Source organism: Chelon labrosus (genome assembly GCF_963514085.1).
Source record: "Chelon labrosus genome assembly, chromosome: 1".
Classification (NCBI taxonomy): domain Eukaryota; kingdom Metazoa; phylum Chordata; class Actinopteri; order Mugiliformes; family Mugilidae; genus Chelon; species Chelon labrosus.
The window spans coordinates 13,592,566-13,606,275 of record NC_140337.1 but is presented as its reverse complement, the minus strand read 5'-3'; the positions used below and the strand labels follow the sequence as shown (position 1 = coordinate 13,606,275).

Here is a 13,710-nt window from a genome sequence, read left to right as displayed (position 1 = left end):
AATGCGAAACAGGGACTTTATAGAATTAAAAGCCCCTCTTTTAAACACACTTTTAGCCACAAACCTCGTCGCAACAAATAAACCCAAGGCAAATCAGTCATTCTGCAACCTCGGATGGCCCAAATAATTAAATCTCCTAGAAAAACATGCCTTCTTCCCATTCAACCTTTAATTATCGCCGAGTGCCAAAGTGAGTTTTGGAATCTGAGAAATGAGATGCATTGAGGCTGCTGCATTTTTCACTTGGATGAAAGAAAATGTGATTGAAAGGATAAAATCCTTACTGTTACAGAAAATTGCATTTGAAGTATTTGATTTTAAAGCACAAACAGCATGTAGGTATGCAAACTAGTATGCCATATTAGGTGTCAAAGACGTGACAAAGTACTCATTTTAATAATGCGTTTTATTAAATCGTAAATGAAAATTGTAGTTGTGGTGCGTTTAATGGACGTTTTTCCTTGCGGCTGCAAAACCCTCGAAACAGAAACTGGGCACCGTCTCAGGAAAAGCGCTGAATACCAAACTAAAGATCAATCCAGTAGAAATGAAACACATTAATACAAAGGATTTTCCCTAAATGCATTTGACAGGGGCAGACTGTGAATGGAGTTCACTTTGGAGTCTCTCAGGTTGTACAGAAAATAGACACCGCACTACATCTGACATCAAGGAGCAAACACTTGCTGGCATCCCTCCCTAACACTCTCCACAGTCATCACATCTCTTGATGGAGGGCTCGGGTTCCTCACCGCTCGCTCTCTAAATTCACTCTGGGTGCCTGCTTGCGCAGACGCTAATGCATAGTTACAATGATGGATTAATGTTCGACACAGCGAGGAAGTGTCATGATCTCAATAATTAGGCACTCAGCTTAGCACCATCAACAGAGGCCGCTTTTATCAACTGCGAAAGAGCTAAACTGGGACTGGGAGGTGGAGCCGTAGGTCGGGAGTTGAAGAAAGGCCTACACGGATCTTCCATATACACAAAAGGCGGATATTGAAATTATTAATGCACTTTTATACCCTTGGCTTCTTACCAGGCTGGGTCTGCTGGAGAAAACACTCAACATGAGCTAAAAAGCGTGCAGGGGAAGTACGTTCTGCCAGCATCATAAGGAACAGATGCAAATAGAATTGCACTCATCCCCGGCTGCTCCCGTGTTGTTATCAAGGAATTATGTGTTGAGGATGCGTATATATTTCTTGCTGATTTGTCATTTTCATTCTCCGCGCCGGGGCTTCTTCCCCTCCTCTTGCATGCGACAGTGAGCTCGCAGCTGACACTCTCGCCGCGCTCCCCTCGAGAGCGGAGTCGTGCAATCATCTCGACAGCGCCGCGTGTTCAATTTGTCCCGGTATTCAGGATTATTGCCACACAATCAGTGTGATTTTTTGGAAATTGTCCAATTGAAACAGAGACACAATAAGTGGGGGATCTGTCACTGGGAAAAATTCAAAAGGGGCTGATGTTTATGGAACACACTGTAATTAGGGCGAACAGCGACAAGAAATTACAGTTTTTTAAAAATCAAAACAACATTCGGTTTCCCAGGCAAAATTATAACATGCTTAATTAATACTAACACAAACTGTGAATAATGGTGAAAGATGAGACCAAATCAGTAGCAGTGTAATACTTTTAAAATTCCATTAAGAAACGTTCTACAGCATAGGAAGTGCAATTAAAACACTGTCTAAAAAGTATATGAACAACTTTTTTAAAACATTCATCACGATGTAATGTAAAATCCCTTTTTTTTGCATTGGTGTGACAGATTCAGAGCATCAGAAAAGAACAGTAGAGTCAGCAGGAGGATCTAATTGCTCTGCCCTCGTTCCTTTAGATAAAAGATGTTAACCTGCTCCGGCACGGAAGCATTGCATTCACCTCACAAGACTCGAGTTTGGCTTCTTTAAAAATAATAGCGTCATATCATGTTGACAGGAGGAAGAAAAGAAAAACATCTTGTAAACAGGAAATGAACGCGACCCACAAATATTTTCAGCATCCTTGATATATTCCGCGTAATGTATTCAAACACTCGCAAATAAATAATTTTTATCATCAGCGGAGGAAAAACAAACATTGGAGGATATGCAGGATTCACGTTTAAGATGCTTCAAACCTGCAGCTAATCAACGGGGCTCAGAATTTGAAGGCTGCTTTTATTTTTATTTTTTTTCCATGTGGTAGTATGTGGATGGGAAACTGATGAGTCATTCGGGCAAGATCCTGGCAGCAAGTATCTGAACACAAGCGTCGCATAAATAGAAAATGAGCCTCTGTTCTGTTGTGAAGGAGGCGAGGCCGAGGCAAAGTAATGACCGTCTTGACTAAAGAGAGGATACACCACTTCATTCAGAGGTTATTTCTGCCACGGCGCAAAAGAGAATGAGCAAATATTGAACTTTGCTCTTTGGAGAAAAGGAAATGTTATACCACTTCAGCTCATAAGATTGGCAGGAGGAATAATAATAGCGGAGCAATTGACCGCTAGTGAGGTCCTTTCTTTCCATTGCTGCACAGGCCCTTCAAATTGTCTTTACTTTTACACAGCATGTAGTGTACTGTGTTAATAGTTGTGAAGCAAACTCAAAACCCTTAGTTTATTTTAAACAAAAAGGCAAAAGGCAGGCCTGTCATATTTTTTGTGTGTGTATGTGGCCACTTTGTTAGCTTAAATGGTAACCTTTATCAACTAGAACTAGCTTACTATGCTAATATTAGCTAAAATGCTACCCTTATCAAAAGTATTGACTATTCTAATCTCTAGATAGATAGATAGATAGATAGATACTTTATTAATCCCGAGGGAAATTCAAGCATCCAGTAGCAGTTACAAACATTGAACATAAAATACAAAAGCTATATAAAAAATAGAAAGTGACTAGAAATAAAATGTTTATACAACTATAAACTATGTTAAAAATATAAAGTGACCTGTTAGAACATATAAATATAAAGTGACCTGTTAGAAATATAAAGTGACCAGTAGAAGTAGAAGGGTTTTTTTTTGTTTGTTTTTTATAAATATGAGAGCTACAAATGGGAAAAAAAATGAATGAAAATCACAGTCACCAGATGTAGCAGAGGTAGACAGACATGGTAAATGACAGAGTGTCCAGTAAGTAGGGAGCAAAAGATTTGTCCATTGTCTATTGTGTCTCCTGCCATCACTGAGAGCTGTTGTACAGCCTGATGGCCAGGGGGACGAAAGAGTTCTTCAGTCTGTTGGTGGAGCAGGATTGAGACTCTAGTAGTAGATGTTGACATAACATTAGGCTTATTTCTTTGTAAAACAACGGTAGAAAGCACCCCAACTCCATCAATTACTTGCAAACTTTATCTGCTGGAGCTAGCTTACCGCGCAAATGTTAGCTACTTGGGTTGGTCAAATGTGGTTAAACTGTTATCTTTACCAAGTAGCCTTATTAAGCTCAAGTGGTATTTTTGCCAGCAAAAATAAAATGTAAAATATCTTGGAGTTCTGTTACAGCTAGCTTGCTAAGCTAATGTTAGCTTCATGGGTTTGTTGGAAAGTGAAATGTATTTTTTATGTCATTTCTTTCTAGCAGGACCTCAGTGTGGTGGCTTATTTTATATGCTACACTATCCCCAAATAAATCTCCCCAAATTAAATAGAAATAATAGGCATTCAAGACTGGCTTCTAATTCACAACGAACGCTGTGAATGGGGCATATGTTTTGACATATAGATAAATAATTCTTAGTTATTTTGAAAAATGATAGGAACACAACACCTTATTTTATTTTTGCTAAATTGGAAAGCAGGATTTACTTTTTATTTTTTGACCTGTTATTGCATTCTGTCCTTTTTGAGTCTAGAAATGTGTCAATACATGTGTTCTGTTGGCCATGTCGGTGCTTCTTTGTAATTCTTTATGTCTGTTAACGCGTGTACGCTGCCTGAATGTGGAGCACAATCAGAAAAAAAAAAAAAAAAAGACTGGCTCAACACTAATGGCCGGCATTAGCAATACAATTAACACACTTTCCATCGGTCCCATTAGCCATGTCAGTTTCATGTAGCAAAACCTCCGACATTAATGATCATGTGATCATTTGAATGTTAATGGCTGTCATTGCTCAGCTGCATCTGCCCAACTGATATGTATGTTCTCTCTCTTTCTCTCTATATCTCAATTTATCTACCCACCTACCTTCTTTCTGTCTCTATGCTCTTGTTCTATTCTGTTTTTTTTTTCTGTCTCTGTCTCTTTCTGGCTGCTCCAGGGGCTATGGCTAACCATCTTATACCTAATGCACTCCTACGTCCTCATGGCACTAACAATCCCTATAATACATTGCTTGGGGAATCGGCAGTCTATAACAACCCTCTGGGCATGTACAACACACAAGGTGTGCTAGCTTATTTTCATTCTTTAACATTGTGGCTAGGGCAGTGTTTTTTTTTTTTGTTTTTTTTTTGTCCTTCTACTTCCACATGTCTGGTCCTAAAGAAACTGCTAGGTGGCACGTTTTAGTTCCCGAACAGAGAGTAGATTGGAGAGTTGAAAGTAATGGACTTGCACTAAGCTGAAACGCCAGCGCTCACCCTTGAGAGTTTTTACGGGGCTTTAATTTAAAAAAAAAAAAGAAAAAAAAATCACTGCTCTAGATGTCTTGTGTAAGCTTTGAACAAACTATAGCTTTATTACAAAAATCCTACAGGTTTGTTTTGCTGTGTTTTTTTTTTTTTTCATTGGAGGTGCATCTCAGCTTCTGTCCAGGGCGTGCGATTCAGTTTGGCCAACGCAGATTGCAAAAATGAGGAAATCCTCTGAAATGAAGAACGGTTGCCCACGGGGGAGCGCGGATGCATCTCCAGTCATTTATTTTAAATGTGCTGCTCTGATGTTGTCGGTGAAGCTCGTGTGCCGTGTCTCTCCTGTCTGTTTGCTTTTAGTTGCAGCGTTTCTTTATTTTCACCGCTGCGTTGTTATTTTGCGGTACACGTCACTGAAACGGAATTTAAAATGCAAGACATTTATGTTTAATAGAAGAGAGTGATCTTAAAAACAGACGTGACGCTTGCCGTTTGATTCTCTCGGCGAAACTCTGCAAAAACTAAAGTACATTATTCATTTAAATAGCTGCTCTTATAGATATTCAATATGTGGGTTTTAAGTAAATTTTATCTGCGTTTTGGTGACACAACTTTCCAATACATTAGCTATGACACCATTACGGCTATTAGATCTGAGTATTGGAAACTATTTTAGATCAACCAGCACGCTATCTACTTTATTCTGGGTCCGTCTGACTATTGGAATTCTATTCTTCTTATTCTCTGCAGAGCTTATTTTATTCCAGCTCTGAGCAGTCAATATGAGATTGCTGTAAGTTTGTGAGTCTGTAAAACTGGGAAACTTGTGTAAAACTGAGATAAAAAAAAAAGCGAACTCACTCACAGAGCTTTGATCTGCGGATAATTTATGTATGCAATACAAGCACTCGCATCCGAGCTCGTGATGGGGGCCTATAATTTACTTACATGGCCGTACATGGAAAAGAAATATGTGTAAGAATGAAAATGCTAATGCATCCAGAGATTTATCTGTGCATTTGATGCTCAAGTACCTTCTCCACATTTCCCCCCGAGGATCTCGCCAAAGTAAAAATACTTTTAGTGTATTTGTTAAGGGATGCGTCGAGGTTCTTTTCTGCGGGTGTTGCAGGATTTGCATGGTGACATAAAACAGTTGCATTCCAGAGACATTTTCCTGATGCGTCATCAGCGTACTGTATGTGCACATTTCTCTTTCTACCTGTCACTGTTATGCTTATGGTGTTTTCTTCTTTCCTTTCCCTCATGCTGTCCCAAAAAGAGCCCTACAGAGAGACAAGTATGGGAGTCAAACTAAACATTGCTTATCAAATGTAATTGACTTTGGCTTTACTTTCTTTTCTCTTGATGCTGACAAAGGCTTATTGAAAACAATGTCATTCCCTTTGGCAGTAATATATATATTTCTTTGTGACAGAGGCTCCTCACTGAGAAGCAGACGTGTAGTTTAGAGTATTTGATGTAAAAAAAGATATTTGACTCTTCGTCTTTTTTTACGGCGATCAAACATCCATTGATATCACACTCTGAATAAGCAAATCCAATTACAGCTCCTCAACATTTCGTAAAGGCACGTCAGTATAAATTGATCTGTAATCTTTTCAGAATGCAGTGCCTTTTGTTATTTTATGACATTTCTTTACCATTGACTTTGATCAAAGACGGTACGCTTCTTGAAGGTCTGAGAAATGCGTCTTGTCAAATTTTCAAGAGGTCAAGCCGCGGGCTTGACACATTTAATAAGCTGGATGGCCTTGTCCGAGGAAGTTTGAATTATCGTCCGATATTTGCTTTGATGTTGATGGCATGGACTTGATAAAATATGAAAGCTACACATTCGTGCAAAAGAGAGAACAGGAAGTCTTCCTTCCACTGTGGTTTGATTCTCAAACATTTGAACTTCATATCATATTTAGAGATTTAGAGAGTTCTGTTCACACAGATAAAGGATATATCTAAATTGTTCTTTCCATTGTTACAATGTTATATTGCAATGCTCACATGGGACAATATGTTTGGGGTGTAGACTTACAGCTGGTGCTTTTGACTTTGGTGTTTCATTTAAAAAGTAAATTGCATGGCTTGGACTTTTTAAATTTTTTTTGTGTCTGTGATTGTACATGTTTTGTGTTTTCGTGCCGTGCTGTGCTTGAGGTTTGTGGTGTTTTGCGTCGCACATGTATCAGTGTTTTCATCACTTCCGTAGACTGATCAGTCACATTTAATGCAAACTAAGTGAAAGAAAGGGTTTTTGGTAACAAGGTAAGTGTGTGTGTGTGTGTGATGCTCATATTTACAGGCAGTTATTGTGAGTATTAAACTGTATTGCTCTGATTTAAATAATGTAGGGTCTTTATGTCCAAGTGCATTTAATAAAACTGTGAGGGTGAGGACATATTTCAGAATAAAAAGGCTGCAGTATTTGATGGTAGTTGTCTGTGTTTGCAAAAAAAAAATAAATGCCTGACATTTAGCCGTGGCAATTACACCCAGCATTCTCACTCACCCACTCTATTCCCCAACCCGTGTTTGTCATTCCAGAGGGAATCCTGAACAATGCCCGGGATACAAGTGTCATGGATACTCTACCACTGAATGGTAACCATGGCAACAGTTACAGCATCGCCAGCGCCGAGTACATGAGTGACTGCGTCCAGATCATTGATCGGGGCTACAACCACAAGGAGACCACCCTGGAAAAGAAGATCCTGAAAGAGCTCACCTCCAATTATATCCCCTCCTACCTCAACAATTCCCACGAGCGCTCAAACGAGCAGAACCGGAACCTCATGAATAAGCTGGTCAACAATGTTAGCAACGGCGGCAAGGACAGCGGCTACGGGATGGGATTGGGAGTGGGGATCGGCATGAACGTCGCGCTGAGCCTGGACGACCACACCACCTTTGGTCCGCACCACGACGAAGGCCTCGGCCTGGAGTTAATTCGCGAGGAGTCGAACGCCCCGCTGTTGCCGCAGAGGCCGCCCCCGTCCCTGCCGGCGGTGGACAACCTTCACAACCACCTCCACCAGCCGGTGCCGCCACCCCTTCCGCTGCCCCACCACCCCTTCTCGTCCGCCACCACGTCGTCCTCGTCCCGGAGGAGGATCCCCCAGGAGAACAGCGAAAGTTTCTTTCCCTTACTCACTAACGAGCACACCGAGGACGAGGGCTCGTCACCCAGCCACAACCACCAGAGAGACTCGCTCTACACCAGCATGCCCATGCTCCCCGGCCTGCCTGATGTGTCTGCAGAATCTGCTGACGGCTCCAAGGAAGGCGGGGACGCCAAGAGCCAGGATGCCAGCTCGGACGACGTTTATTACAAAAGCATGCCAAACCTGGGCTCCCGTAACCACCTCCATCAGCTGCACTCCTACTACCAGCTAGGGCGGGGCAGCAGCGATGGCTTCATCGTGCCCCCTAACAGAGAGGATCTATCTCCAGAAGACGCCCACCCGGAGCCTTCGCACCTGGTCACCAGCCTATAGGCCCAAACACCTTGCCACCTGTACCCCATCCTACTCCCACAGTCCTCTTCTCTTCCCTGTGTCCCCTCGTTCCATCAGTCGTTGGCAGTGGTAGCCTTTCTTTTTATTCTGTGTCCCGAAGACTGAGGCAGAGCAAATAAACTGTACTCTCGCTGTGACTGACCACGAGCAGGATAATAACTGCGGCGAACGGGGGCTAATATGTGACTATATTTGCTTAGACATTACAGGATGTTGATGTTGTGTCCCTCCCTTCCTCCCCCAAACCCCGTGTGGTTTGGCGTGTTTTGTCTCATTGTGAAAAGAGACAGTTAACTCACACAGGATTTTTAGGCCTCAGAGATATAGTCTGACAGTCGAGAAGGAACTGCATAGCCCCAAAAGTCTAAACCGTAGACTTCACCAGAATAAATGGAGGGGGGAGTTTAAAAAAAAAAAAAAAAAAAGGACTATTTTATTATACTTCTGTATCTATATTGACTTTTTGAGAAATTTTCTTCCTCTTTGGTGAGTTGCAGCACATTTTGTTTGCTGGAGTGTCCCTTCAATGAAAAAAAGACAAAAAAAAAGAAAGAAAAAACAACAAAAAAAAACAAACACACACACATTTTGAACAATGACCATAAAGGAATTATTGATCGTATGCTTTCAAGCATAGCTGTTCTTTTTTTTTTTCCTTTCATTTTACTGTAATAACAGTTGTTAAAAGAGGGAGAAAAAACTAATAAGAGAATTATGAGATATTTCTATGTAACTGTACAGATAACTAGCATTGCACATAATAGTATGCTTTTTTTTCTTTGCTTTTTTTTCTCCCCGTTCTGAGCAAACCCTTTGTCTCTGTAAAATGTAGTGATTAGGAGCAATTTTAGTTCTGTTGTGCTGGCCTTCCTGGGTTTCTGGTACACGTCTGTTTTTTTTTTATTTTTTTATTTTTTGGTTTTCCACTTTTATCACTTTCCGAGATCATCTGAACAAGGAACAAAATAACACAAAAAATACCACAAGAACACACGTATCGTGCAGGCATATTTGTGAGACGTATATTCACCTTTTTGTTTTTCCGGTATGATTTCCGTTTCCGTTCGCTTTCCCTTTCCTCTGTTTTACCGTGTGGATGGCGGCGCTCTGATCCGCACATCGTCAAGGAGACAGGAATCGGTCCAAGCTAATCATGAGCTGTCCCTCGGAAAGGTTTATAGTGCATTCTGCATCTATTTTGGCATTCAGAAAAACACTTGTGCTTCTCAGAAAGAGAACAACTTCAACCTTGATGAGCACTAGGCACTTGTACAAAAAAAAAAAAAAAGAACGATGGCTGGTTTACTTATTAAAGAAAGAGCTTTTGGAGTGAGAGAACTGGAAGTGTTTTTCTTTTCCTTCTTCGGGGAGAAAATATATTTATTTATTTGCTGAACAACCAGTAATAAAACTGAGGGCGGAAGGACGTTTAGTGGCACAAATAAGTTTTTATTATTGGCTATGATTATGGCTTCTTATTTATTCCTTTTTGTATTGGTTTCCGAGTTGAATGACCTCATAACTAATATTTGTTGTAACAGTGAAACTTGTTTGCCAACAAATAAATTACTGATTAAGATTCATCACATAGCTATGACAAAAGTTCTGGTGTTTTGTCTGGGTCTTGGAACACTTTTATATGGATTACAGCTAAGGACCTCCAAATACTGAACGATCAGTGCTGTTTTTCTTTTTTTCTTTTTATTATTTTTTTTTGTTTTAATTATCAGTTTATATCCCTCATTAGCCCCCTATCCATCTTAGTGCCAAATAAATTTTGGCCCAGCAACAGTGGATGTGCTCTGTATGCTCTGGTCTGCTTTACAATAGAAGCAGTGATTTCATAAGCTGTAATAAATATTTCAATATCACCGCTGGCGTAACCAATGAATTCTTTACAGATGTAGTGTGTACATTGTGAGTTTGATACGCTACGCAGGAATCACAAGAGTCAACGGGACCATTCATCCTGTCAAGAGGCATGAAGAGAGGTAGGCATGCTGCCTTACAGTAACTTACATTGACAGCAGTTCAGTTGTTTTATGATGCTGAGCCTGAAATACAGTGGTAAAATTCACTATTAAACCAGCCACAACATTAAAACCCCTGACAGGAGAAGTAAATAACATTGACCATCTTTTGACAATACAATGTTCTGTAGGGGAAACATTTGAACCTGGCATTCATTCATGTGGATGCTACTTAGACATGTACCACCCACGTAGACCAGACCAGACACCCCCACCCCATAGCTATGACACTCCTTGATGGCAGCAGCCATCCCCAGCAGGATGCAGCCTGACACAGACACACACACAGAAACGCTTCAGGAACAACTAAAAAAAAAACATGAAAAACAGCACAAGGTGTTGACCTGGCCTCCAAATTCACTCGATCCCAAACTGATCAAGTATCTGTGGGATGATCCACAGAGGCCCCTCCCCTCAACTCATAGCACCCAAAGGTCCCCACTAACAACATTCTGTTGCCAGACACCACAGGACACCCTCAGAAGGACCATGTCCATTCTCTGATGAGTCGCAACAGTTTTGGAGGCACAAGGGAGACCTACACAATATTAGGACATAATGTTTTGCCTGATCGGTGTACATAACAATAAGGTTTAAGGCATTTAACAATGCTGGAGTGTATCCTTTGACAAAGTTTACATTTGTGTATGTAACATTTTTTTTCACATATGTCCTACACTATATTTTATCTGGCCCAAAGATTACAAAATAATTTATTTGTCTGTATCCTTAAAGGCGTTTTAGAGTTTGTAATGTTAATTGATGAAAAAAAAAAAAAAAAGATGAGTCATCCTGCACTAAGGGGCGTGTACTAATTTGTTCTAATGCCCCTCCCTCACCAGCAGCACTGCCAGCTCAGTGGAGGCTGCTCAGGCCTCCATGAATGTAGAACAGGCCAAAGCATTTTGGGCTACAACGTTTTGGCTGAGAGGAAAATCAAAGCATTAAGGAATTACTGACCACAAGGATATTAAAAGATTTCTAGAAATCCCTCAACACTTCATACTTAACATGTCCGCAAACAGCTTAAACTTGTAGCAGAGGCCATAAGAATCCCAGATGAATCCCCATATTGGAAGTTCAACATTCATGGTACGCTCTTTTGCTTCCGATGTGCAGTTTTGCGCCGTGCAGGGGTTGTGATCGGCTTGTTTGTCTGCGACAGAGCTTCCAGTTGCGTGTGGCTGATTAAGTCAGAGCGCTGAGACTTAAAGCGTTCGGCCTATTTGTGAGCTGGAAAACCACAGCAATAAAACAAGACATTAACATCTGCAGCGGAGCAGCAGGCACGGATGTTGATTGCCGTTATAGACGCCATTGGCAAGCCCTTCTCATTATGTAGAGGCCTTTAGTTTAATGTTACATTCAGAGGCAATGCAGGTTGAAATATATTCAGTTTCATTGTGGTGGACTCTTCACAAACCGCCATTTTAAACCAGACATTCAGGCTGGAGTGATGAAATCATTAATATACAGTGTGATAAACTTCCTGTACGTCTCTGTCACCATGTCTGCACGTTTACTTTATCCTGCATGTAAAGTATTGGGGTTTGGAGTCTATTTTCACAGAGCTGGTGCTGTGATTGATGGCTGAGTCATTGTGAAAAATTGCCAGAGATGTGTGGCTCCTCTTATTAGAGCCAGGATCTTAGGTCACAAGATGAAGAAGGGTTGGGTGGAGGTGGAGGGGGGGTGAGGTGTGGTGAGATGCCTCAACTCCAGCTTTTTATTCTGGCTCATATGCTTGGAGATGTGACTCGGGAAGATATGACAGAAAGGGCTCCGGACGTCACCGCTGCATCACTTTGACTGGCGTTTTGCAAACCCGGGCGAGCTCATGAATTGTGCTGAAGATGTGACTCCGGCCCCTCTCTGCCCGCTTTATAAATGGCCACGTTGCACAAGCGCATAAACCACGCCGGGGGGGGGGGGGGGCCTGGCGCTGCCCCGGGGAAACTCGCCCACGTGGCACAAAACGCACCGGTGAGTAAGCAGCGGCCAGGCCCACTCCCCTCGGGATGCTTGCGACGCCGCGCAGAAGTTTAAACATACAGTTTCAACGAATTACACTTTGGAAGTCTGACGCTGTTTAGCCGAGTGAGAATATTTTCTGACTAGCACAAATGTGTATTGATTTCACTGGAGAGGCCATCAGACTTTAGATTGAAATCCTTAATTGCTAAAGGTTTTCTGCTTACCTCCTTAACTACAAAATAAGTGTTGACATGTGCTCACTGCTCTAAAGATAGGACACTCTGTTCTAGGAGCTCGTAGACGCGGTCAATAGACAGTATTTGTAGAAGTTTGTTCACACTCTTACAGCCTAGAGATTAAATGCAATTATAGGAATGGGCTGCCATCATCTATTTTGTTTCCATTATTTCACAGGTTATAGAGGATTAAAACATTTGAGACCTTTATTTAGAATAACACCCATAATAGAGATGGTTATGACAAAGATAGTCACACTTTTAACCCCCCGAGGAAGCTTTTTTTCGCTGGCAGGCTGTTTCATTGGACCACCCATGTGACTAGAGATATCCTTGCTGCTGACAGTTGAGGGCAATGTCTGCCTCACCCACATCCCTCCTCCAGCATTTAAGCGGTCTCGCTTAATCCATGACTGATTTATTTTATCATTAACACATCTTAATTTTAAGTAATCACATGTTTATAGTGTCTTCTCAGCATTAATGCCACTGCATAGCAAACAGATGCATAGTCACCATTGGTAACTATAGGTTTTCACACTAGTTTGTGCCATTTTCACGCCTTGTGTGAGGACTGCACATGTAGTTCGACAGGGATGCGTGAACAGTTTGACACAGGAGGAGAAAGTGGAGCTCTGATAATGATGAGCATCTATTTTTGAGGCGTCTGGTCGAGAAGATGGCGCCTGAGTTTGGTGTGCGGAGTTACACCTGTACGCCGTGCGAACAGCAGCCGGCGAAAAGATCAGATGTGGGGCACATTTCACATCTTGCCCGCCAGTGAAAAATCAATGGTCGAACGCCTGGCAGAATTCCAATTGAAAGGTGAATCAATCTCGTCTCCAGTTATGTGTATTGGGGCAACTTGGCAGCCCCAGCACATAAAAGAGAAGAATAAGTAAAGATAACATTGATTTAAAATGGATGGAAGGGCATATCTGTCTATGTCTGCCACTTTGGGGTCTGAAGTGCTGGAAATTTTGGGGAATGTGATTGTACTTGAGATTCAGGTACTTCATGATCATGAAGCGTGTTGAGTTTAAAGAACTTTGACAATGATAAATTAGCACAAACTTTTCCAGCACACACACAAATTGTTTAATTTAGTCTCAACTATTATCAGTGGTTCGAACATGTGCTGATGGAAACATACACTGAACAAAAATATAAACGCAACTCTTTTGTTTTCGCTCCCATTTTTCATTAGCTGAACTCAAAGATCTAAAACATTTTCTGTATACACAAAATAACCATTTCTCTCAAATATTGTTCACGAATATGTCTAAATCTGTGATAGTGAGCACTCCATCCATCCCACCTCACAGGTGTGGCATATCAAGATGCTGATTAGACAGCATGATTAT

The 13,710-nt window shown here is 41.4% G+C and overlaps 1 protein-coding gene across 1 annotated transcript in view; it reads left to right on the top strand.

Moving 5' to 3' along the window:
* The window catches only part of LOC311486633 (adhesion G protein-coupled receptor L3), a 134,601-nt gene extending 124,480 nt beyond the window's left edge, over nt 1-10,121 (top strand). The window contains exons 20-22 of the mRNA XM_084542557.1: nt 4,261-4,386; nt 5,856-5,873; nt 7,136-10,121. Coding sequence (XP_084398683.1) covers nt 4,261-4,386; nt 5,856-5,873; nt 7,136-8,085 — 1,094 coding nt within the window. The 3' untranslated portion in view covers nt 8,086-10,121. The remainder of the gene's footprint in view (nt 1-4,260; nt 4,387-5,855; nt 5,874-7,135) is intronic.
* Nucleotides 10,122-13,710: the final 3,589 nt, after the last annotated feature.